At 40.9% G+C, this 26,084-nt stretch overlaps 1 protein-coding gene across 2 annotated transcripts; it reads right to left on the bottom strand.

Moving 5' to 3' along the window:
* Nucleotides 1-155: 155 nt before the first annotated feature.
* On the bottom strand, nt 156-24,750 carry cfap251 (cilia and flagella associated protein 251). Of its 2 annotated transcripts, XR_013204140.1 has the most exons (21): nt 24,226-24,591; nt 23,904-24,044; nt 23,693-23,802; nt 23,176-23,284; nt 22,807-22,887; nt 18,194-18,271; nt 18,074-18,118; nt 17,769-17,971; nt 17,374-17,562; nt 16,371-16,621; nt 15,979-16,130; nt 15,498-15,671; nt 15,221-15,405; nt 12,011-12,125; nt 11,649-11,812; nt 10,946-11,036; nt 10,279-10,422; nt 10,152-10,172; nt 9,944-10,044; nt 8,294-8,374; nt 421-477 (listed from the first exon to the last, which is right to left on the bottom strand). XR_013204140.1 is itself a non-coding variant. In XM_077231387.1 (20 exons), the coding sequence occupies exons 1-20, from the start codon at nt 24,457-24,459 to the stop codon at nt 359-361; spliced, it is 2,895 nt and encodes a 964-aa protein (XP_077087502.1). In that variant the 5' UTR covers nt 24,460-24,750; the 3' UTR covers nt 156-358. The 2 variants fall into 2 exon arrangements, 1 of the variants encoding a protein (XP_077087502.1); XM_077231387.1 differs by having other exon boundaries at nt 156-477; nt 9,944-10,172; nt 24,226-24,750.
* Between the last annotated feature and the right edge of the window lie 1,334 nt (nt 24,751-26,084).

The raw sequence follows: 26,084 nt of genomic DNA, 5'->3' as shown, positions 1-26,084 counted from the left end.
GGTATGCGTTTCGCTCCTTTGTTAGCGAACAGAGAAACGAAAGCGATATTTCAACAGATTGCTGAATACGTCGAATAAATCGAAACGATGGCTAAGACATCCACACACGTTTTACACATGTATCTGAGTGAAAAATGGAGACTGAATCGACAGTGTATAGTCAAACAACGTTTATTTCCGTATGATTTTATTTCTTATCGCGTTTCAGAAAAGTATTAAACTCGCACAGGAAAATACACCGAAACAACAGCTCAGTAGTAATCACAAAATTACTGATCCGTTATACAGACTACAAATCATACATTTCTTGAATTAGATAGATTATAAAGTTTCAGAATGGTTCTGGACACTTCAGATATTATAGATCGTGTGCGTGTTCTTGATGAAGTTCCTGGGTGGCTGCAGAAAACCCCAAGATATCTGTGGATAATGTCCTCATGGTGATTTTATTAGGTAGCAAGCTCTCCAACAGAGACTCTGAAAGACAGACACAGTAGTTGAGATTAAAACATGGGTAGGGGAGAGCGGGGCACAACCTAACACATTTTGGTTTTGGCTCAATTATTAAAAAAAGATTTAAGTTAGATTCATCTTTTTTTACACAAGCAACATACACATGTCTGCTACAAATGAACACTTAAGAGTTTTTTCCTAGGAACTACCATTTTCGTACAGTTGCACTGAAAGTGACAGAAGTAGGCTACAAATGTGGGGTTAATTGTAACAGACAGAGGGGTTAGTTGTAAAACTTGTGTGTAACACAAATAATTCAGTACTATTTTATCTGTATAGATAGATATCCATAGATTCATCCCTAATCTAATCATCCTTCTATTATGGATCAATATCATGGATAGAGATATAGAAAAGGGCTGCACAGTTTTGCAATAAATAAATAAATAAATAAAATCATCAAATATTGTAATTGGAATTAATTAATTAATTGCAAAATTATTATTAATAATAATAACAGTAATAATAATAATAATGAGCTTAAAATCACATTTTAAAGGGTTTATTGCGTAAAAAACAGGATATATTTAAATAAATAAACAAGTGATCAATTCATAGTAAAAAAAAAAAATTCCAACATTGTTTATGAAAGTCTAACAAAGTTATGTATATAACTAAATACTCAAACCTGAAAAGTAGTGTGGCTCCCCCTCTTACGAGAGGTTCTCTCATATTGCGTAAATTGCTTACGCTATGGGTAAAGTCATCTTTTCTCGAGATATTGAAGCCAAAAATTATCCTTAATTTTCCATTTATTGTCAACGCAGTGCAGCAGCCAGCAGACCTAGAGCAGGCTATCTTGCACGCTCATTGGCTGCCCTGCGGCAACTGCTGCAGCCTACCACTGAGCCTCGTGCGTGACGTCACGCCGAATGAGGGCACACCCTCTACGTGTCACAGCCCGCCAAAAGGGGGGTGGCTTAGCGTATAAAAATCAGGCTCGGAGGCTGCGTCACTGATTTTCATCATCTTCAGCGAAGCTCTCCGCATCGCTGGACTCTGAGAGAAGCCGTCCGCCATTGAAACCAGCGACCAGCACGCAGAGGAAAGCGCCTGAAGAAACCGGTCGTCTTCGCCGCCTTCCGTGCCTGCTACGCTATCCGGCGTCGAGTATCCTTTTTTATAATAATAATAATAATAAATTTTATTTGACAAGCGCTTTTCTGAGTACTCAAAGACACTTTACATAGAAAAAGAAAAAAAAGAAAATCACAAAAGCAGCAAGAACAATATCAAATAAATACACACAAAAAGGAAACACACTGTACTAAGCTAAACATTAAAAGCAATTTTAAAAAGGTGAGTTTTTATCAGTGATTTGAATGTTGGAAGGTCAGTGCAGTCACGGATTTGTTTGGGGAGAGAGTTCCAGAGGGAGGGGCCAGCAACAGAGAAGGCTCTGTCACCCCAGGTTCGGTGCTTGGTCCTGGGAGGTGGAGTCAGGAGGTTGGTATCAGATGAGCGGAGGCTGCGAGGTGGGTTGTGGCGGCGGAGCAGGTCACTGAGGTAGGCAGGGGCCTGGTTATGGAGGGCTTTGTGTGTGAGGAGGAGGATTTTGAATTGAATTGGTTGTGGGACCGGGAGCCAGTGGAGGTTCCTGAGGACAGGGGTGATGTGTTCACGGGTGCGGGTCTGGGTAAGCAGACGAGCAGAAGAGTTCTGGATGTATTGGAGTTTATTTAAGGTTTTGGAGGTTATGCCGTACAGGATGCTATTGCAGTAGTCAATTCTGGAGGTGATGAAGGCGTGGATGAGGGTTTCTGCAGCGGAGAAAGAGAGTGATGGACGTAGTCGGGCAATATTTTTGAGGTGAAAGAAGGCAGTTCAGGTGAGTTGTTTAATGTGGTGTTCAAAGGAGAGGTTATTGTCAAAGATGACTCCGAGGTTACGACTGTGAGGGGATGTAGACAGGGTGGTGGTGTCAACAGTGAGGGAGAAACTGTGAATGGTTTTAGTGACGGGTTTGGGACCGATGATGATCATGTCTGTTTTTTTGCAGTTGAGTTGAAGGAAATTGGTGTTCATCTAGGATTTAATGTCAGTGAGGCAGTTGTTGATAGTGTAGTAGGTGGCAGAGGTGATGGATTTAGTGGAGATATAGAGCTGAACATCATCGGCATAGCAGTGAAAGTTGAGACCATGGTGGTGAATGATATTGCCAAGGGGAAGCAGGTATATTATGAAGAGGAGATGACCAAGCACCGAACCCTGCGGGACGCCTTGGGGCAGCGGAGCAGTGGAAGAGGTGCAGTTGTTTATGTAGATGAATTGTTGTCTGTCAGTGAGATATGATTGAAGCCAGGAGAGGGCAGTGCCGGTGATATTGAGGGAAGATTCAAGGCGGGAAAGAAGAATGGTGTGGTTGATAGTGTCAAAAGCCGCAGTTAGATCAAGGAGGATGAGGATGGTGAGATGACCAGCATCTGCAGAGAGGAGGATGTCGTTAGTGACTTTGAGGAGAGCTGTTTCAGTGCTGTGATCTGATCGGAAACCAGATTGAAATGGTTCATAAAGGTCATTTGAGCAGAGGTGAGTTTTAAGTTGTTTGGCGACAGTGCGTTCTAGTATTTTAGACAGAAAGGGGAGATTCGAGATGGGCCGTAAGTTTGACATGATGTCGGGGTTGAGTCCGGTTTTTTTGAGGATGGGGGTGACAGCGGCCAGTTTGAGTGAAGGGGGGATTGAGCCAGAGCTGAGAGAGGAGTTAATGATATCTGCGATGAGTGTGGAGATAGCCGGTAGACAGTCCTTGATGAAGTTGGATGGAATGGGGTCCAGGACACATGTAGATGATTTCATTCCTGATACAGTTTTGGACATCTCCCCTGGCGATACAGGGGAAAACTGAGACAGGGACTGACAAGTGAAGGGGGGGGGGGGGGGGGGGGGACAAATGACGAAGTGGGAGGGCAGATAGTGATGACAGAAGAAGAGGACAGATTGTTGTAAATGGTGTCAATTTTAGTCTGAAAACAAGAAAGAAAAGAGTTGCATTTGTCAATTGTGAATGAGTTGGTGATATTGTCACTGGGTTTGAGAAGTTTATTTACTGTGGAGAAGAGAGCCTTGGGGTTAGTGGAACCAGAGTGTATGAGGTGCGAGTAGTAAGTGGACCGGGTAGTGTTGAGAGCTTCCTTATACTGCTGAAGGTGATCAGTGTAGGCTTGTAGATGAACAGTTAAACCAGTTTTCCGAGTCTTACAAGCTGACGCTTACGGGTTTTCATTTTGTGCAGAACCGGAGTGTACCAGGGAGCAGAGTGAGTGAATGAGACAGTTTTAGTTTTGATGGGAACCAGTTTATCGAGACAGGAGAGTGTTTCATTGTAATAGTTGGTGAGGTCGGAGGGGTTGTCAGTCCGCGGTGGGGGGGAAGAGGATAATTTGCTGACAAGAGAGGCTGAAAGGGCAGGAGTGGAGATGGATTTAAGATTTCTGAAGGAGATTGTGCGTTTGTTCTAGTCAAAATAGGGAGATCAATGTTTTTTAAGTGCATTAATCCTATGAGTGTTCGCCGCCGCGAGACTCACTCTCTAAAAGAGCGCGAGGCTTTTGTTTCAAAATGCCTCGCCTTTCCTGTGGCTCGTGCAGAGCCCCGCTCAGCGTCGGAGACCGCCATGTGATTTGCGCTCTCTGCCTGGGCCCAGACCACGCAGCCCTCGCCCTGGATTCGGAAGGCTGCGTGCACTGTGAAGCGCTTCCGCTGTCGACCCTGCAGGCTCAACTCGAGGCCTACACCACAGACGCTGTCACTCCGCCCTCTGGACCACGCAAGAAGAAGCGCCATTCACAGAGGATACCGGAGCCTGAGGTCACATTGAAGTGCTCGCCGGATTGCATCCCGCCAGCCTCCCTCTCTCCTTCTCCGCCCCTCCCGGACACGCAGCGGCCGGCTTCGGCCCTCTCTGCCGCCGCCTCAGGGGACGAAGCTGAAGGAATCGACCCAGGTGACAGCTGTTCCATCCTTGCATCGGACAGCGAGGAATGGTCGAGTTCTCATCACTCCTGCTCCTCCTCGATCCAGGAATCCAGCAGGATTCGGGCTGGCGTGGACGCTGAACTCATGCGCCTCCTTTCTAAGGGCGTTGACCAACTCGGTCTGGATTGGTCACCGCCAAAGGAGCCCGCGCCCAATAGGCTCTACGGCTGTTTCCTCCACAGCCGCTGCCAACCGCCCGTTTCCAGATCTGCGCCATTTCTGCCAGAGCTTCATGCTGAGCTTTCTAAATCGTGGAAACCAACATTCTCCGCGAGGCTCCACTCACATGTCTCCTCGACGCTCTCCCAAGTGGATGGCGTCGCCGAGAAGGGGTACAAAGCTATCCCCCAAGTGGAGGAGGCGGTCGCAGCGCACCTTTGCCCGCCCTCTGTGAGATGGCGCTCAAAGTCTGCTCTCCCGTCTAAAGCCTGCAGGACCACCTCAGCCCTTGTCGGCCGCGCATTTTCTGCCGCTGGACAAGCTGCTTCCGCCCGACAAGCTGCTTCCGCCCTGCACTCGATGGCTGTGCTGCAGATCCTTCAAGCTGATCTCCTCCGTGAATGGGACGAGAAAAGCAAGGACCCAGCCGCTATCACGGATTTGAGGAGCGCGACAGATCTTTCCCTTTGTTCTACGAAATCCACGGCTCAGGCGATCGGGAGATGCATGGCTTCGTTCACCGTCACAGAGAGGCACCTCTGGTTGACGCTTGCTGACATGAGGGAATCTGAGCGATCCGCGTTTTTCGACGCGCAGCTCTCCCCTACTAGTCTCTTCGGCTCAGAAAAAAAGTCAGAAATACACATTTTGGTCTTTATTTTACTACACTTTGTCCGTTTGCGTCTGTAGATTTCTCATAAATTCATCAAAAGTTGTCGTTATAAATCATCCCTCTGCTCCGCGATCGCGATCTGCACCCTGTCATCACAAACACCGTAAGAAAGCTCTCTCCTGTACAATACTGCCTGATCCAAATATGGTCATTTTCCTTTTTATCAGCTACCAATCGTGAAAGTAAAAGGGGGGATTTTACTCTAAATGCGCAATCTCATTGGCTGATGCTAAATCTTTAAAGCCCGTTGTGGCGAAGGACGGCCGAGGGACGTGAGAGAACGGTGCGAGGCCGGTGGTGCGATTGCTAATGAGCAACACCTGTGTAGCACACCGGTCTCGCATTTCTCACGGAGGAGCGGAAGCATAAAGGAGGAGTTGATGATCGAGAGAGGAACAGGCCTGTGTTTTATTTGTTGTATTTTATTTTAGCCAGCAGTTGTCCGCGAGGGGCTGCTGGCGGTATTTTGGTTTGTTTATTTTATTTTATATAAAGTATATTTTGATTGTTCGCCGGTTCCCGCCTCCTTCTTCCCTGAACATTGCTATACCCGTTTTCTCAAAATGACTTTTCTCTGATACTCCTAGTCCGAAATCTCCACTTCAGTAGCACCTATATACACCAAACTTTCCAGTCTTGTACCTAGTTATATTATGAAGACATTTACAGAAGGATTTGTAAATATATTATTCCTAGCCTGATTTATATAACATTTTATTCCAAAAAACATGGCGAAAATAATTTTTTTAAGGCAATTGGCAGTATATTCTGATTTACAGGATAACAAAAGTAGATATCCATAAATCCAATACTCAGATTTATCCAATACTCAGATAGTTTTTTAAAATATATGTATATTAGCGCATATTTAATTAGATAATGCCTCATTTGCATATTTAAACATTAAATTACAGAAAACTTGTAATACATTTTTTTCTCATCTTAATGTAGGTAATCAACTGGCAAAGTTTCATGGTGCAAGTTAAAAAAATTACCCTATTCACCTGTAGTGTCTCACCTTAAGTGTAGAAAAAGTGCCCACAAATCAGTGCTCACCCCTACACATAAACACGATGCCCCCCGTGTCTCACACACTCACAGAGCCCACTCTCATAAAGCTGGCAAATGCCGCACGAGTGCTAGATGTAGAGAATGTGCCCACAAATCTGTGCTCACACTTACTTGCCACCAGCTCTGTTACATGGCCACAACAGCCTCACATCAGCCAAGTTATGAAGGTAAACCCGCTCATGAGCTCTCACGCTTACTGACAAACACTTCGCCCCAGGCTCTGCTCGCGCGCAATATTATCACAAAATGTTCCCCATTCATAGCATTCGGGATGCCACAAATGATACAGCCAGCCACTGCTGTCAGCAAGCCGCCATATCTTAGATCCGAGGGCGTGCGCGCCCCACACACACCTACGGCTCAGTTTACCGAGCCCACGAAGTGCGGCAAAGGAACCCGGAGTCCATTCTGCCCCTATCTGTACTTATAAAAACGTGGGAGGACATTTGTGAGGCGGCAGGCTGCATGCGCAGACTACTCTCATGCGACCTTAGCTCTCCTTGTTGAGCTGCACTGCATGGTGAATATTTGTATAGACCGGCAATGCCGCTCTGTATGCCCTGTATGTGCTTATAAACGTGCTGGCCCGCATTGCTGGCAACCTGATTCCCACTTATCTATGTTCCCTGGGACTCATGAAGTGGATGCTTGGCGCGCACGGCATTGACAATGGGTTCCCATAGCGTAAGCAACCTACGCAATACGAGAGAACCTCTCGTAAGAGAATGTACTCGGTTACATACGTAACCTCGGTTCTCTCTAGAAGAGGGAACGAGTATTGCGTAAGTTGCAAGCGCCACGAGCGATTTTCGCTTCAGTCGATGAAAACCAGTGACGCAGCCTCCGAGCCTGACTTTTATACGCTAAGCCACCCCCATTTTGGCGGGCTGTGATGCGTAGAGGGCACGACGTCACGCGCAAGGCTCAGTGGTAGGCTGCAGCAGTTGCCGCAGGCCAATGAGCGTGCAAGATAGCCTGCTCTAGGTCTGCTGGCTGCTGCACTGCATTGACAATAAATGGAAAATTAAGGATAATTTTTGGCTTCAATATCTCGAGAAAAGAGGACTTTACCAATAGCGTAAGCAACTTACACAATACTCGTTCCCTCTTCTAGAGAGAACCGAGGTTATGCATGTAACCGAGTACGTTTTCATTTGATAATCATTGTACACTTGGCGACTTAGTTGTAACACTGTGCTACAACTAACCCCGCTGTGTAAAACATATTTTAAGCCTGGATAACAGTTGCTAGGAGTTGCTGATATGTTTCAAAATGGTGCTATGTTTTAGCCAACAAGACAGTGATTAAGGTAATATAAAGTTAGATTTGGTGACGTAAACACCCAACCCAGAAACCGAAAAAAAAGTATGATGAAAAAATTTACTTGCATGGTGTCAAAACACTCTTCATGAAATCTTATCAAAACTTTCCACAAATTTGCGGGAGACAGTCTTCTGGCAGCGAGAGAAAAAGAGCGGAAACACAACCTGCTTGATCCTGACTAACTATGTAAAATGTCCTTGTTACATTTAACCCTGCGTTAGGTTGTGCCCGTGCTCCCCTACACTTTGAAATTCAATACTATTTTAGTCAAATAGTCCTTCACCTTAAGAAGTTATCGAATACTGTTTCTGGGTCCAAGCCTCTACTCCTTTTTAAGTGAAAATACTATCTCAACAGCTGTTTATGAGCACTTAATTTACAGCCCCCTTAATTAAGATTTTAAAAAGTCAAGATGTACTCTGGACTTCCTGTCTCGTGGACACAGATATTTTAACAATTCAGAAAAGATAAATCACTGTCTGGCGACAAACTGATATTTGAGCTCAGAGGTAAAGGTTAGGATCATGATTTTTCAGTCGGCCATCAGTATGGTCATTCACAGGACTTCTACATACCTGAGCAACTGCCTCCCTCTGCACTAATACCTAAAAGAGTTGTAAAGCATTCAGCCAAGTCCTCCTCTGTCATATGTTCACCTGAAATGAACATATAAGGAAATTGCATAATTTTGAACAAGTTATTAATAATTAGTAGTGTATAAAAAACTGTCAATAGAGCATTTTCCCGGACAGGGTTTAAATAAAGCCAGGAGTAGGCCTTAATCTAGAATAGTTAATCGTGGTTTAAAAATGGCTTTCTGAAACACAGATTAAATACAGATTCCATTAAAAACATTTCACACACATTTTCATTATTAAAAATTCAAAAAATCCATATTCACCTTTCAGATTTCACTTCCAAAAAAATCATTCTGTTTCAAAAATACAACCTATAATATTCAACAGGCAATTTTCGGACCATTTATTTATGTAAGTGAAATCTGAAAGGTGAATATAAATTATTGAATTTTTAATAACAAAAATGCTTGTGAAATGTTTTGAATTGAAATATTCACAGCTTAAATAAACAACAATGTTACATTTCAGCCTATAAAAATGCAAGTCCTAAAAATACAATCCATTAAAATGCAAGCACAGTTAATGCAATGTATATTTTGTTCAATTAGTGCAATTAAACAAGCTTTTTTGTTTCAAAAACATTTGCCATTATTTTACTTCCATAGCTCAAGTTTAGTCAATCTAGCAACTTATGCTTAGGCTTAACCTGGTCCAGCTCACCACGCCCTTGGTACGAGCTCCCACTCCCTTGGCAGTATAAAAACCATCTTGTTTCATCAAAACCACCGTAGCGAGCGAGGAGTTGAACTCGCTCGATTTTTCATGTGAACCGTGCCCCGTTCCGAACTAAACTGCCAGTGTGAAAGCCCCCTCAGAGTCGGACAGCTCAGGTGCACCCCCCCCAACATGAAGAAACAGAAAAAACTAAAACAGGTTAAATCCAGAAGGACTGCGTCAAATTCTCCAACACATTGTAAGACCTGCAAAGCTACAGTACTGTGAAAGTATAGGCACTTAACGCTGTAAAGCAGAGGTCTTCAATACTGCTCCTGGAGGGCCACTTTCCTGCAGAGTTTAGTTCCAACTCTAAAAAAACACACCTTAATCAGCTCATCAAGCTCTTCAGGATCGCTTGAAAATACAAAGGCAGGTGTGCTGAAGCAGGTTGGAACTAAACTCTGCAGGACAATGGCCCTCCAGGAGCAGGATTTAAGACCTCTGCTGTAAAGTAAGGATGCTTTCAAAAATAATGTCATAAATGTATTTATTTATCAATTAACTTCTATTAACTAGATCAAATCAATATTTGGTGTGACCACCCTTTGCGTTTAAAACATCTTTTGTCCGAGGTACACTTTTTCAGCTAGCTTTGCAGGTTGGTTTCTTCAAGCGTCTTGGAGATGTTGCCACAGTTCTTCTGGATTTAGTCTGTTTTTGTTTTTTCTGTTTCTTCATGTAATCACAGACAAACTTGATGATGATGAGATCATATCTACATGTGGAGCACACCGGCTGTTGTCAGACTCCTTTTGCATATTTTCTTGAATGTGCAAGTCAAGACCTTTCTCTGTTAATCATAATAATTATTTCTCTGGTATCTCATCAAGTTACCAAAAGTATTGGTAAAACCCGTAAAAACATATTTACCTCTAGCCTGCAGTAACTCCAGTAGTTCGTCTCTGTCAATAGTATATGTGCCCTCCTCGTCTGCACTTCCAAGCACCTGAAAGGCATTGCAAAGCTCCTGTCTGGAAATGCCAGAGGCAGGTCTGTGGTTGATATACAGCTTAATGAACTCCTCCAAATTGATGTCCGTCACATAATTTCTGGTCTCAGCATAGCGGCTGAACTTCACCTCATTTTGCATGTCTTCCAGCTTCAACAAAACAAAACCATGTGTTGACAAGGATTGAGTGCTAGTGCACCAAACAATGACAGTTTTGTATGGTAGAATGAATTCGTGATTGCAACAATGCTTGTACCTCTTGCTCAGTTGGATAGAAGCCAAGCGCTCTCATTAAGAAGGGCACATCTGCTAGAGGGATGCGGGTGGACACAAGCCGTGTTTCCATGGTGTTGAGGTCCTGATTCTGTAGCTGGCAATAGTAAAAATATTCCTCCATTTCCTAAAGGACAAATCATAATATGGTCTGGCCTGGTAACATGTTAAGCAAGCATGTTATAAAACCTCATAACATTTTTTTTTTATTAAGTTGAAAAATGCTACTGTAAAAACCTAATTGGTTAACGGTAATTTCACTTACTAAATGCAGGGGGGAAACAATAATCTTATATTTCATGTAATTTTAAAGTAAAATACTGTTAAATGTACCGTTTTTGGAAATTAAAATGAACAATTTATATTAAAATTTATAGTGAGAAAAATTCTTGACATTCCAAGAATTCCCTGTATGACACTTCACATTTGAAGTCATTTTGTTTAAATAACTATTTCTTAATCTTTGTTATAAGTTATGTATATTAGGGTTTTACAGGTTGTTCTGTAAATGTTTATATTTTATTGGGGGGGTTTTCTGTCTTTTTTTTTAGGATAAACGGATGTAAACATCACTGCTAAAAATTAAGTCATTTTTGACCTACATACAGGACAATGAGAAAAAAGAAAGCATTAAAATAGAGATCTCAAACCCTGAAGAGCTGTCCATCTCTCCCTCCCTCCAGAAGATTGTAGAAGGGCAACATGTCTTTCCCTCCGAGAGCAGCTGATGCCTCCAGTGATCTGCATGTTTGCAAAAGCTAATTATGTGACCACATTTTTTGAGAGACACAATAAGCTGTATATAGTTGATTTGAATTTCAATCTTAAACAGCTTTTTAAACTCATGTAAAATTATTATAATACACATTTATTTTATGACCTCATATTAAAGGAATAGTTCAACCAAAGAAAAATATCCATATTTAAAACTTTATAAACTATAATCACTAGCTTACGGCAATTGCCGTATGGGCATTCACAAGAGAGTTCCGTGGTTTTCACGAGGCAACATTCTCACTTAAGCTTACGCTACACCTACGTCATACGTATGTCATGAGTCGGGTCAGAGGTCACCCTTCCACCTAAACTTGACTCTCTTGTGAACGCGAGTACAGCCGTTGCCGGAAGCCAGTGATTATAGTATATAAAGGTTTAAATATGTACATTTTTCTTACAAAAACCTATCGCTTTGCTTCAGTAAGGCATTTATTAACCCACTAGAGTTAAAAGTAGAGATTACTTTTATGGATGGATGCATTTTTGGAGCTTCAAAACTCAGGCACTATTCAATGCCATTACAAAGCTGGGAAGAGCTGTTGAATTTTACATGGGACGCATGTACTTCAGACTTACGACAAATTGAGCTCCCATGACAAGACAGTGCAGTCTTGTCCTCCAGCAGTGAAAACATTTCTACCATCATATGAGACAGCTAGAGTTGAGATGCCTGTTGAATGACAGATCATTGCAAAGGACTTATGAGGGTTTCCATCCACAGGCAAAATCTGAATGCCAACCTACATCAAGGAGAAAAAACAGGAATGAAATGAGACTTAAATCATTAAATCATAGTAAAGGAAATAAAATTAGCATAATGGCTCATGCTGATAGCAAGAGATCTTTGTAAGACATTAAAGTGATCAGTTTATATGTGTAATAATAGTAGCTATTATCAAATGCATGGTTTGTTTATGAGGCCTGAAACACTTTTTTACCTTATCTTGTGTTATATATGCCATGTAACGAGAATTAGGGTCGCCATCATTAGATGCAGGTAAGATGGCCATCTTTTTCACTGGAGAACCATATGAGGGCCCAAAGACTGTTTTTCTGTTTAGACAAAATTCACCATCACAAACAGATAAACAAAATAAAAAAATATCAGAAATTTGTTCATCTTGTTTTATTTTGGATCAGATCATTCTTATTCCCCAAAGATCAGAAAAAGGAACTCATTAGCTCCGTCAGAACAGATCATATCAGCATAAAACAATTTACTAGTCTACTATTGTACTGTGCAACAGTTAGTTCCGGTCCTCGAATATGATTGGTCGAGCAGTGTTACAAGAGCGCTGCAACAGTTCAGCTCACTACAGCACTGAGGGTATTTACCCTTAAGTTGGTAAACACAAGTTGCTAATGAGTGAGTCATTGAATCATTCACTCTAAGTGATTCATTTACACACACACACACACCAAATGATTTTTTCACACAACTAATTCATTCAAAACGCAGATTAATTTAGGAATGAAAAACTGCTGTGGCTTAGTTTGGAAATATTAACATAGGCAAAGCAAAAACAGTCAAATTAGCAAGCACCATGTAAACTAGTTACTCAACATTAACTGTTTATTGAATTGTTGTATAAAAGCAATAACCATGCTGCTTTTAGTGCTGTGCTGGTATATTCAGAAATACAGCACTAATGGTAAAATTTTTATTTTTATCTCACAGAGAGCATAAACTGCTTTACAGATCTATTATCCTGACACAAATAATCCAATAAATAGTAATAATATCTAATAGTTGAGTTAGAATGTTGAACATTTTATTTTTTATTACCTGTTTATATTGTGTTTACACTAGCTATGCATACATTTTTTATATATTATTTGTGCTACTGTAGGGTATATTAAAGCAATAAAACCAGATTATTTGTCTCCCTTTTTGGTATATTTGGTTGACAGCCTTGCTGCCTTGCAGTTGGTTTGTGTCTTTAGCTTTGTATATCTTTCTGTTTTGAATCATTTACTACCATTCCCTGTTGTTTATACTGCTAAATACAACTTACTCAACATCACATATTAACCGGACATCGCTAGCTTCAATCTAAATCGTTGCTTGCACAAAAAGCTACTAATTCGCTAGCCTGTTAGCATGCCATCCATGCGCTCTTTATTTATTTATTTAGCTCGCGCCTTTTACAAATCCATCAAAGCTGTGGTAAGTAGAATCAGTCAAGAAACGCGGTAAGTCATGTCATCTTCTCCTCTTACTGTGACTTGCACTTCATGTGACATGTATAGTATAGGCTTCTCCGTCTGTTGGTTTTCAGTCAGGATTTAGACCGTATCATAGTACTGAGACAGCTCTCATTAGAGTCACAAATGATTTGCTCTTATCATCCGATCGTGGCTGTGTCTCGCTATTGGTGTTACTCGATCTTAGTGCTGCATTTGATACCATTGACCACAGCATTCTTTTAAATAGAATCGAAAATGATGTTGGCATTAGTGGAATTGCATTAGCATGGTTTAAATCATACTTCTCTGACTGTTATCAGTTTGTAGCAGTAAATGAAGAGATGTCTTATCGATTTAAAGTTCAGTATGGCGTACCACAAGGCTCAGTACTAGGACCGTTGCTGTTCACTCTGTACATGCTACCCTTAGGAGATATCATTAGGAAACATGGCATTAGTTTTCACTGTTATGCTGATGATACTCAGCTCTATATTTCTTCAAGCCCTGACGAAACTTACCAATTCACCAAATTAACGGAATGCATAGCTGATATAAAAAATTGGATGACTAGTAATTTCTTACTACTTAATTCTGAAAAAACAGAGACTCTAATTATTGGACAAAACTTCCTCACGTAATAACCTAGAATAGCCTACTGTCTAACACTTGATGGCTGCTCTGTCAAGTCCTCATCGTCGTTTAGGAACCTGTGTGTGCTCTTTGATATCAATCTTTCTTTGATATCAATCTTGACACAGTCTGTCAGTTCAAATCTAGATTAAAAACACATCTCTTTGGCTTAGCATACACATAACACATTATAGACTTCTTAAATTCAATGGTAGGCTGCATAGTTTAGATCAGCCGGAACCGGGAACACTTCCCATAAATCCTGATGTACTTTGTACATCATAAGAAGGATGGCGTCTACGCTAATATTTGTCTCTCTGTTTATTCCGAGGTTTACCGCCCGCCGGATCCGGGCCGTATCCGGATCTGATGGAGGACCTGTGCCTGGACACGACGACAACGCAGTCCTGAAGTGTCACTAGTCTCTCCCTTGTGAAGGCCTCCTTCCCTTTACCTCTGTACTGATAAAACGTTGTCGGGATAATTCCGATTCACGTGGCTAGGCGAAAGCGATAAAAAATTCTCAGAGCCACCAGGCACTGTTTTATGCAAATGAGCGGCCGGATCGCATTAAAGAATTTTCTGTTAGAACGGTGTAGTGTTTACAGCCCATAAGTTAATAACTAATGATCGTTGCGATGGAAGTGAATCAATCAAAACTAACTTTAGCTGGACAATAACTTTATTCTAGAGCTGCTGTAAAGCCAAAACAAACTCTGTTACTTTAATTTCCTATTATCACTGTAAAGCTGCTTTGAAACAAACAGTCCATATTGTTAAAAGCGCTATATAAATGAAGGTGACTTGACGGCCTATTTAATTATTTGGAATTCAGGAGACCTGTAAATCCATTGACCTTTATTTGTATTACCTTACTTAACATGAAGTCATCACTAAGTCCTTTCCTGTCACTTAAGGATGATGACAAAAGTACTTCAGATGAATCTTCTGTTTCTTTGTTCATAGTCATAACAGAGATGTTTATCTTTACACAATTATTAACTTATTTCCCTTTTGGATCATAAGGGATCATATTACTAAAATATTCTTGAAATCCCATTCTATTATCCAAACTTAGGTTTGTGTAATCATTGTTTCCATTTAAGTTTCTCTACAAATCACATTTAGACAGAATGGTTTGGCTTTTGCTTCATTTGAAATTCAGCAACAAACGAATCAACCAGGCTGCGTTTCCCAAAAGCATCATAAGCTAATTTGATCGTAGAGAACACTGGTGGCAATGGTTCTACGATCAACTTGTAACGCTACTTTCACTTTTGGTTTATTTCAGTGACATGTCTATTTGTTCTGGCAATAGGAAAACTGCAAACCTGCACATTTTGGAGGTAGCATTGAAGAGCTTCATCTTATACAGGTTGGAAGCTGTAAGGAGAAAGTTTTCTGGCGTCAGAGGAGGATACCACACCATGCAGGTGGGCACAGCACTCTGTTCGATCCGATCAGAGCTCAAAATCAACAACTCATTTTCACCGCTGTTCTGCAGATCATACTCCACCTGTATACAGACAGGAAGATGTGATACGTTTAACACAGTTCAACAAGTTAAACACATAGAGAGCAAGATCATATTAGAAAACAGGGACTCACCAGCCTACGATCCATGCCAAGAGAGAGCAGGCGAGGCTGATTGCTGTCTAAATCCACTCCAAACAGTAGATCCTGAATGGGTTTATAATGCGAGTGGTGCCTGCCCTGGTACTTCCAAATCTCTTGGGTCCCCGCTTTACACAGACGGAGCAATGTTACACTTTTTCCAGTGTCCTGGCAGAAAGGAAATACAAATGCGAAACAAAGGATCTAAAAAAAAGCGGCCTCATAAAATCAAGAACATTACTGTTACAGTAAAAAAAAATTATAGTAAAAATAAAACAAGAACATTTTTGTCAGCTATTTTTTTATATTTATTTTTTTCCCTAAGGTCCACTTAGTAAAATTTTTGTAACAGAAACAGTAATGTTTTAGTTTTTCATTTCACATTATTTCACAATGTGACAGGTTCACAAAACAATCTATGCTAACATGTGTTGTACAAAATAAACTAAAACAAAAATGCAACTCTACTACTAACCGCAGCAGCCAGGTAGTACGAGTCATGAGAGAAGGTGAGATGAGTAATGCTGTCCTGACTGTACTGCAAACATTCTTTACCATTACTTTGAAGTGTACAGGCATCAACAATCTGCAAAGCCCCACTGACAAAGCCCACAGCCAGATAAAAACCTAGAACATGGCAAATTCACACAGATTGTATATGTATAATCGCAATTTGTGGCATACTTCATAATGCTTAAAAAAAATTTTTTTTTTAAATGTATCGGTGGTATGAATGCAATTTTAGTCGCTTCCTGTCTGGACAGTCTTAAACTCTTTAATCAGACAATGTACCTATAAAGCAGTGCTAAAACATTATACATTAACAATATTATAATAACATGATTGAGATCTTGTTTTGTAGTTCACCTTGTGGATCGTAGGTAATACACTGGATCTGTTTGTGGGGCTGAAAGACCCTGCTGCAGACCACCTCTTTACGCTCATAATCCCAAACCTTGATTGTGCCGCTGTGGCTGCCCATAGCTACTAGCGGTTGTTTGGGGTGGCAGGCAACTGCTTCCAGAGGTTCTGGGTGTTCCTTCAGAAGGGTCTGTGGAACATGTCTCTGTGCATTTACATGTACTACAGTTGCACAAGTAGTAGAGAGAACAACATTTCTGTAATTGGAAGGAAGGAGAGAAACATAATTATTGCATTTCGGAGAAAGAATTTAATAATGTTGCCTCTATATTTCTGCCTCCAGTGGTGGTATAAACAGATGCAAAGGAATAGCAGAAGCAGAGATAGTTAGTACCATACTTTAAAGGGATAGTTGACCCAAAAATGAAAATCCTGTCATCATTTACTCACCCTAATTTTATTCCAAACCTGTATTACTGTACTTCTTTCTTCTGTGGAACACAAAAGAAGATATTTTGAGAAATGTCTCAGTATTTTTTGTCCATACAAATGGCAGTCAACCGTCACCAAAACTGTTTGGTTACCAGGATTTTTTAAAATATATTCTTTAATGTTCAGGAGAAGAAATTAAGTCATACATGTTTAGAATGACATGCGGGAGAGTTAATGATGATAGAAATTTCATTTTTGGGTCAACTATCAATTTACTGTCTATATGTACTCTGTTATACGGATGGTGCATCCAATCTACACACTGCACTCTTGTTAGCAGTTTAGGCTTTTAACTGATGACTTGTGTTTCTCACACTTATTGCTGTGACAAAAAAATTATTAATGGAACTTTCTTCAAAACATCTTTGAATGAAATAAATGCTAATTAAAGTGTATCTCTAAAATATTTTTAAACAATAATTCATATATAATCCTGATTTTCTCATAATTTCTTTATTAATTATTTTGTTATGGCAAATTTATCATAATAAATATTAGATCTTTCTGAATTCCTCACCTTATGACAAATGGTTTTGCATCCAGTGTGCAGTCTTTTGGATATCCCAGGCTGCTAGTGGAAGGCTTTTCTTTGGAAAAGGAGATGGATCTGATGGGATCCATGCTAAACTCATTGTAAAAGTTAATGAGCTTGAGATTTCCATCATAGAATTTGATTTGGCCATTCACATCACCTGTTACTATGAAACTTGACAGAGAACAAATGAAGACATGTATACAGATTTTGTAATGGCATTAGAAAAACAACAAATGCATAGCAAAGTATAACATACAAAATGTGTACATGTAATAGGCACAATCTTGCAGTTGGCAGCACAGTTAGCTTATTAGGATTTATTTGAAAATTCTTAATGCACAAATTTGCCATTAACTGTATCTGTGTGTCATATATACCTGTCAATCAGAGTCAATACAGTAATTGCTTCCTTCTGGAGAGGAACAATTTTCATGGCTTTCCTCACTATGGGCTGAGAAGAGACAGACTCAGTCTGCTTGTCCCAGAGAACTATATTCCCAGCTGAGGTGGCTGTAAGAGCCTGCACACTGTCATAGTGGAAGATGGACTGGGTCAGGGAACCTAGCACCATATTGAAGGTCTAAATGGGGACATATTTGCAAATGGTCAATCCCAAAAGCAGAGCAGAATACATCACAACAGCACACAGAAATGTGACCTGATGATTGGTTCTTCTGCCAACCTTGTCAGTAATTTCAGGAGCAGAGTATTCCAGATGTCCCTTTTCCTGAGCAACAGAATTCATTGTTATATATACAGACAACTAAAGTAGTAAATCAGTAACATAAAAAATAATTCTTACCCAGTTGTAGAAGAGAACCTGAGTGCTACTGTTGCTAACCAACTGTGTGCTGTCAGTGGGATTGAAAAGTATTTGATTCTGGGAAGACATGGAGAAAGTTTATATGTTAGACGCATTTAAAGCTGACTGATAACAAGTATTCATAAAGAAAGAATACTTTAAAAAAAAGACATATCTGCTTTCCAGTTTTTGTGTATGTGTTCCCCTAGTGAAAAATAAATATACCACAATGTATTTGATGTGATGTCAGTCTGTGTTCACCTGTCTTTTCATGTTTAGCAGTTCCCTGTTATGTTTATTAGTCTCCCCAGGTGTTTCAGATTAACCACGCCCCCTTGTTATCTTGTTTAGCTTGTTTGCCCTTGTATTTAAGCCGTGTGTTTTAGTTCAGTCATTGTGAGTTCTTGGTTTTGTTTGAAGCTGACGTTGTAACGTTGATGTTGGTTGTTCTGATTCCGAGTTCTGGCAGCCTATCGAAAGGTATGTGAGGGACTTTTTGGCTTGCTGTCATTTAGCGTCATTAGATGACACCTAGCTCATGGACCTGTTTTGGAGCGGGCTGGATGAGGACATCTCTCAAATGATGCTGGAGGACTATACCGGCTGGACCCTAGAAGGATATATCGACCTGGCCCCCTTCTTGAGTGGTTCGGCATTTACTGTGGGTTTGGCTGATGAAGAACCCCGCAAGCTCACAGTACCCCCTGAGCCTGAGTCAGTTCATGTCTCGCCCGCCCAGCCTGAGAATCTTCATGTCACGCTAATCATCAAGATCGGTCTATGGCTGTCCATGACTGGTTTCCAGCGTGGCCGATCCCCTGCTGATGTCAGCACGCGCTGCCAAGAGGGCCATCATTCCAGGGTCTCCTCCCGCAGAGCCAATCCCAGAGCCTTCACCGGTGGTCGCGTACAGCCCAGAGCCTTCACCAATGGTCCAGTCCAGCCCAGAGCCTTCACCGATGGTCCCATCCAGCCCAGAGCCTTCACCGCTGGTCCCGTCCAGCCCAGAGCCTTCACCTATGGTCCCGTCCAGCCCAGAGCCTTCACCGCTGGTCCCGTCCAGCCCAGAGCCAGAGACCGTTCTCGTCTCGTCTGCCCAGCCAGAGCACATTCTCGTCTCGTCTGTCCAGCCAGAGACCGTTCACGTCTCGTCTGCCCAGCCAGAGACCTTTCACGTCTCGTCTGCCCAGCCAGAGACAGTCGTTCAAGTCTCGTCTGCCCAGCCAGAGACTGTACACGTCACTTCTGCCCAACCAGAGACTGTTCTTGTCACATTTGCCGAGCCTGTGCCCCCGGACAAGATGGCCGATGCCGAAGCCAGTATCTCCGGGCAAGATGGCCACCGCCGAGCCGGTGTCTCCGGACAAGATGGCCGCCGTCGACCAGTATCTCCTGAGCTGGTGTTCGTTCCTCATGAGCCGGTGTCTGTTCCGGAGCCGGTGTATGTTCCTCCTGAGCCGGAGTTCGTTCCTCCTGAGCCAGTGTCTGTTCCTGAGCCGGTGTCTGCTCCTCCTGAGCCGGTGTTCGTTCGTGAGCCGGTGTATGTTCGTCCTGAGCTGGTGTTCGTTCCTCCTGAGCCGGTGTCTGTTCCTGAGTCGGTGTCTGTTCCTGAGCCGGTGTCTGCTCCTCCTGAGCCGTTGTTCATTCCTGAGCCAGTGTTCGTTCCTCCTGAGCCGCTGTTCGTTCCTCCTGAGCCGGTGTCTGTTCCGGAGCCGGTGTATGTTCCTCCTGAGCCGGACTTCGTTCCTCCTGAGCCGGTGTCTGTTCCTGAGCCGGTGTCTACTCCTCCTGAGCCGGTGTATGTTCGTCCTGAGCCGGCGTTCGTTCCTTCTGAGCCGGTGTCTGTTCTTGAGCCGGTGTCTGCTCCTCCTGAGCCGGTGTTCGTTCCTGAACCGGTGTATGTTCCTGAGCCGGTGCCTGCTTCAGCCTATGGTAATACACTTCAGCCTTAGGGGGTGTAACTACCCCCAAGAAAATTGTGGGGGGGGGGGGGGGGGGGCAGTAGGTCCTCGCCATGGCCGCCCAGGGGCCCACGGGTCATCTCCACCGTGGTCGCCCGTAGGGTCATCTCCGCCGTGGTCGCTCGAAGGGTCATCTCCGCCGTGGTCGCCGGAAGGGTCTTCTTCGCCCGTGGCCGCCCGAGGGGTCTTCTCCGCCTTCGCCCCCCGAACTGCCTGGTCCACCCTGGTCGCCTGCACAGCCTGCTCCGCCCTGGCCTCCAGTACTAACTCAATCTCCAGGCCCTCTTCCGATCCACGGCCCAGGTCCGCCCACATTACATGGCCCAGGCCCGCCATTGCAAGGCCCTAGTCCCGTTCCCCTGTGCGGACCTGGCCCTCCATCCCTCCCCCGGGACAGCCTCCACTTCACACCCTCCCAAACTGTCGTGTTTTCTGTTTTGATAGGCGTCGGGAGCCGCCCATAGAGGGAGGGCAATGTTGTGATTTCAGTCTGTGTTCCCCTGTCTTTTCATGTTTAGCAGTTCACTGTTATGTTTATTAGTCTCCCCAGGTGTTTCAGATTAACCATGCCCCCTTGTTATCTTGTTTAGCTTGTTTGCCCTTGTATTTAAGCCCTGTGTTTTAGTTCAGTCATTGTGAGTTCTTGGTTTTGTTTGAAGCTGTCGTTGTAACATTGATGTTGGTTGTTCTGATTCCAAGTTCTGTTCCTAGTCTGAGTCTTTGTCTAGCTTTGAGTTTATTGAATAAAGTGTGCTGCAATTCGATCCTGCTTCCTCCTTGGTTGAACCTCAGCGATACAGTATTTGAAACATTTAATTTATGCCAAGTATATTTATATTTACATATTAATGTAATTAATATAAATACCCTGCAATTGTATTGCTGGTATACTAAATTGATATACTTAAAGTCTGTTAAATTGGAACATTTAATTTTGTACTAAATGTACTTTAGTTATCTAGAAATAGTGCTGAGGTCCAACTAAATTTATACTTCAGTATATTTGATTGTGCTAAAGTGGAATTATTGAAAATATACTTTAGGTACACTTTAAATATTGCATTTAAAGAATAATATTGTACAGAAATCATACTATCTTCACTAATAGTGATATTAAAACACATTAGGCTTAATATTAACCCTCTATGCCACGCATTATGATAAACCTATAGAAAAAAATATTTGACTCTTTTTATTTTCTTAGAATGGCTTAACTTGAAGTGCTGTAAAATTGTTTTTTGATTTTTTAAAAATTGTAAGGTCCTTTATGATATGTTGCCATACGGCAACAACGTACAACAGTGGATTTTTTTATTTTTTTTTAAAAGCCATTTAAATTAGATTTTTTTTCCGTAATAGCCTACAAATGCATTGGCAGTATGACAAGCCGTTTTAACTTTTATTCATTTCCAGGATACTGATTCTTAATATCAACAATTAAATTTTTACTAGGTAAAATGATAGTTATTGATATAAGGAATTAGATTTCTACTATAACAATGGCAATTTTTGATATCAATAATTTAATTTTCACTAGTGACAATGTTAATTTCTGATATCATGAATGTGATTGTTACTACTAAGAATTTTAGACATTTTAGATATCTAAAATAAAATTGATATCAGATTTTCAGATATCAAAAATGATTTTTTTACTGGTAGCAATTCAATTGTTGATATCAAGAATAGACATTTCAACTAGTGACATTTGAATTATTTTTATCAGGAATTCACATATTTACTAACAAAGAAATGATTGATATCAAAATTATATTTCTACTAGTAAGAAATCAATTATTGATATCAACAATTGATTTTGAATGGCAGTCTATGGTGACATTTTAGTGAAAATATAATTATAGATATCAAGAATTCATATCCTGGAAATGAATAAAAGTTCAAACAGCTTTCCATATTGGCAGTCCTTAACCTATGACTAATCAACATTATATCACTAGCATTAATGTTGTTATTGCTACAGCTTAACAGATTGCAGCTGACCTGTCTAGCTAGCTAAACTACTGAAATAATGTCATTCCACTATTGCACAGTGTTGCCGCTTGGCAGCACAGACATTTGATCGATTTACCAAAAACTGATTTCATAAAAACTTTTTTTTTTTGGTGAATATGTCATCATAACTTAACTGAGGTTATGTTTTGATTTTTTGTGTGTATGTGATATGGGATGGTCCTTGTTTGTTACTGACGTTCTAGATTGCTTTCAGCAACTACCGACAAGAGACGGCAGTCTGTCAAAAATCGCGCCACAGAAAAAAATTGCATGTCATGTGACTTAACCAAAGCACATCATTGACTAAACTAAGGTCTTCTCATTCCAACAAAAAAACATTAGAATGTTTTCTTAAAGAAACATTGGCAATGAAATGAACACAAAGAGTATGTTGCCATATGGCAACACCATGCGGTAGAGGGTTAAGTGTGCATTGTGCAATGAAGAAGTATTTTATAATAAAAATTTAATTTAATTATAATATTTATATCAGTAAGTCTCAATGATACATCAGTAAATATGTTAATGGTTATATAGTATACTTAGTATGAATTAAACATATTTTAAATACATTTTGGTATACTTTTTTTCAGAAAGGTCAGTATAATAACCTCCTCAAAGCACAATTTTGCATCATACCTGGCAACCATATTTTGGGCTGAGGTCAACTTGACATTGTGGGCTGTTGCTTTCATCTGTCCAGTCCCAAATACAGACTCGCTGAAGCAAAATGCATAGAAAAAAGTACATAGGTCAGTGTATTTGTAACCAGTGAAAATATTATGTGATTTCATTTGACCTTTTTATGTTCATCATCATTTTAGTTAATAAATCATCATTCATCATCATTTCATTTTCATCTCTCCCTTGGGATCAACGTCTCTTTTGGCAAGTTATGATAGATGCTGGAAATAAATGGCTCCTGGAGGGTGCATCTAAGACTACGCAAGATATACAGTGAGGTTATGTACAAATATGATAGATAATATAATACATTATGTTTTAAACCTGTGCTTCTCCAGCTCCAACAGACGCCAGATATTTTGAATCCTTTGATAATGCCAAGGCAGAAACTCCCCCCTCTGGATGACAGTCAAACAATGTTCGTACAGGAATCCTACAACATATGTTATGGATCGACATGAAATGAAAATTATTTTGTAAATGCATGTTATAGATCTTATTGTGATTGATTCATCCATGTATAGGTTTCTTAATTGTCCACTTCTCTCTATAGCTGCCGAATTTCTCCAAACATTTAGTCCACTTAATCAACAACAGATGGATATCATGGATTGAATGGATAGAACAACCAATGGATCTCGCTCTACCTTTATTTCTTTTTCAATAATCCGTTTCACTTCGATGTACATCACAATACGGAAAAAAAGATCTGTTGCTACTTTCGTTTCGTCACGACTTCAACAGGTTTTTTGACAATCATATTTACAAAAACAATATAAATAGATTGTATAATCATATACACACATATACATACGTATACGAATATTTGGGTCAGAGTTACCCTGTATAAGCATCCCATATAATAACAAGACTCTCTCTGCCCATGTCCGCTGTCACAAGCCAACGCCTGTCTTCACTGGCACACAAACAGGTGATTGGACTGCAGTGGCCCTGTAGACACCAAACAGCACAAAAGGTTTACAATAAAAATTAAGACTTTAGATTAACTTTATAAATTACTTTCTTAGTTTGTAGCCAAATGAGCCTCCTACTTGTAACAGATGCTGAGCATTAGAAGTGTGATCATACATGACAGCAACATGAGCACAAATATACAAGATGACAAGCCTATCTTCATCCTGCAGGCTGATAACAGGTAGTGTTTGGTTGATCCCATAAGCCCAGTCAAGGACCTGCAATTACAAAGATCAAAGTTTTACATACAAATGTGAAATGAAGAAACTAAGGTTTTATATAATTCATAATACAGTATATGGCTGCTTGTCATTGTGACACATTTATTTTTAGTTTTAGAAGATACTAATATCTGGACTAATTAAAGTAAATAAAAGGGTAATTTTATCAAACCATTACCAGTGGGTGAGTTTTGGTTCTGTTCTCCTTTGGAATGACAGACAATGATGTGGCTGAGTAAACTTGTGAATCCGCAACGTTCTCTCCAAGACTGGATAGTTCACTTCTTCCTTCTCCAGCTTCTTGTGCTCCTTCATCCTCATCATGTGATGCTTTCTTCATATGATTATCTATTGTGCTTTTCTGCTCCCTCGAGCCTTCATTTTCTGCATCTGTTTTATCTGCCGTTGACATTGCTCGTTGTGGCTTGTAGAAGGAAAGCTGGAGAATTTGATCTCAATCAGAATCACGATGTTACCAGATGAAACCGCTAATTTAGAATCTCTGCGCGTGTCGGTTAAGCCAGGCTAATTTAGTATTTCTAGTGCCGTATAAATCAGTTACCTCTGTTAAAAGTTTGTTTAAAATAGTTTAAATTGAGTAACCCGCGAACACATGTGCAAAAATGCTTGCAATCTTGCAAATACGAATGTCTCGCACATACGATGAAGTGGTTCTTTACCTAACTATGCAGTCTAATGACCCACGCATCACGTTGCTAAGATACAGTCACATGGGAGGACAACAAATCCCTCATAAAAGGAAGTATACTAAAGTACTGAAAACAAATTGTGTTATAGTAGGAAATATATCAACATCAGTGTTGTTGAATCCAGTTGGGCGGCCTTAATCGAAGGAAACCGTGATAAGCAGAAAGTTCAAAAGAATAGCATTTATTTGATTTTTGAATTTTAATGTATCCTAGGTGAATAAAATCATTTATTTTTAACCCTCTACTGCACGGTGTTGCCATATGGCAACATACCCTTTCTTTGGACATTTCTTGAAATTTGAAAATAAATATGAGCTCTGATTAATCTTAAATTCATGGTAGAACCTGGTGGTAACCAATGATATGCTTTGATGACATCACGACATTACACACACCCTTGCAACGTCATTCTTTTCACACACTTTTGATGACTCCAGCTGCTGAAAAAGTGCTTGTGTATACGTGAAGATTTTCCTCATTTTTTTCATATTTCTTCGGAATAAAAAAATACATCAAGCATCTGGGGTAAGTTCTAATCTTATTTCAATCATTGTCACATTGTTTTGATACTTATATTACCTTTTTATTTAATAAAATAGGTGTGTTGCCATATGGCAACATTGTGCGGTAATGGAACAATATTTTGCCCATTCTAATGCAGAGTAGCTTTGTATGAATGACAATGTATGGATGCACTGATATAGTTGGATGGTTGTATTCTACTCATATATTTATATATATTTTTATATATTTATAAAGTAAAGTAAAAGTAAAGTATAAAAGTAAAATATATATCCGTCTTGACCGCTTTGATCACTGGCCAGAGATGGGTGCACCAAAAGGAAGGTGCAAGAATCCTGGCTGCAAGGGCATCGTCAGAGGAGTTTGCTCTAAGTGCAAGGTGCACCTCTGCTTAAAAGGTGGGGTATGTGATTTGCAAAACGGCCGGCAGATTTTGAAAATACACAACTCAAAAGGTCCTACCTTCTTTCCTCCAACGCTGGCCCTGACTCCACCCACTCGAAGAGGGGCATGGGGGAGGGGGGTATGGTACGACCGTTTGATTGACGCACTTACTGTCCAATGATTCTAGGTGGTCTTGGAAATGATTGGCTGTTTTTCGAGTTTTTCGAGTCCTGCCCGTTCCACAGATGATTAAATTTTTTAAATTTCATGTCAGTGCTTCTAACTCAGTGGCTGTAAGTGGGTTAGAATAGGATTTCAAGTGATTTTGAAAAAATGGTCAAAAAAGAAAATCACATACCCCACCTTTAACAGAGAGAACAACTGCTTTAAGGCGTTTCACATCGAGTAGTTTCACTTGAAC

Source organism: Siphateles boraxobius, unplaced genomic scaffold (genome assembly GCF_051911475.1).
Source record: "Siphateles boraxobius isolate OS27281-9 unplaced genomic scaffold, OSU_SipBor_1 16, whole genome shotgun sequence".
NCBI lineage: Eukaryota > Metazoa > Chordata > Actinopteri > Cypriniformes > Leuciscidae > Siphateles > Siphateles boraxobius.
This window is presented reverse-complemented; position numbering and strand designations above follow the sequence as displayed.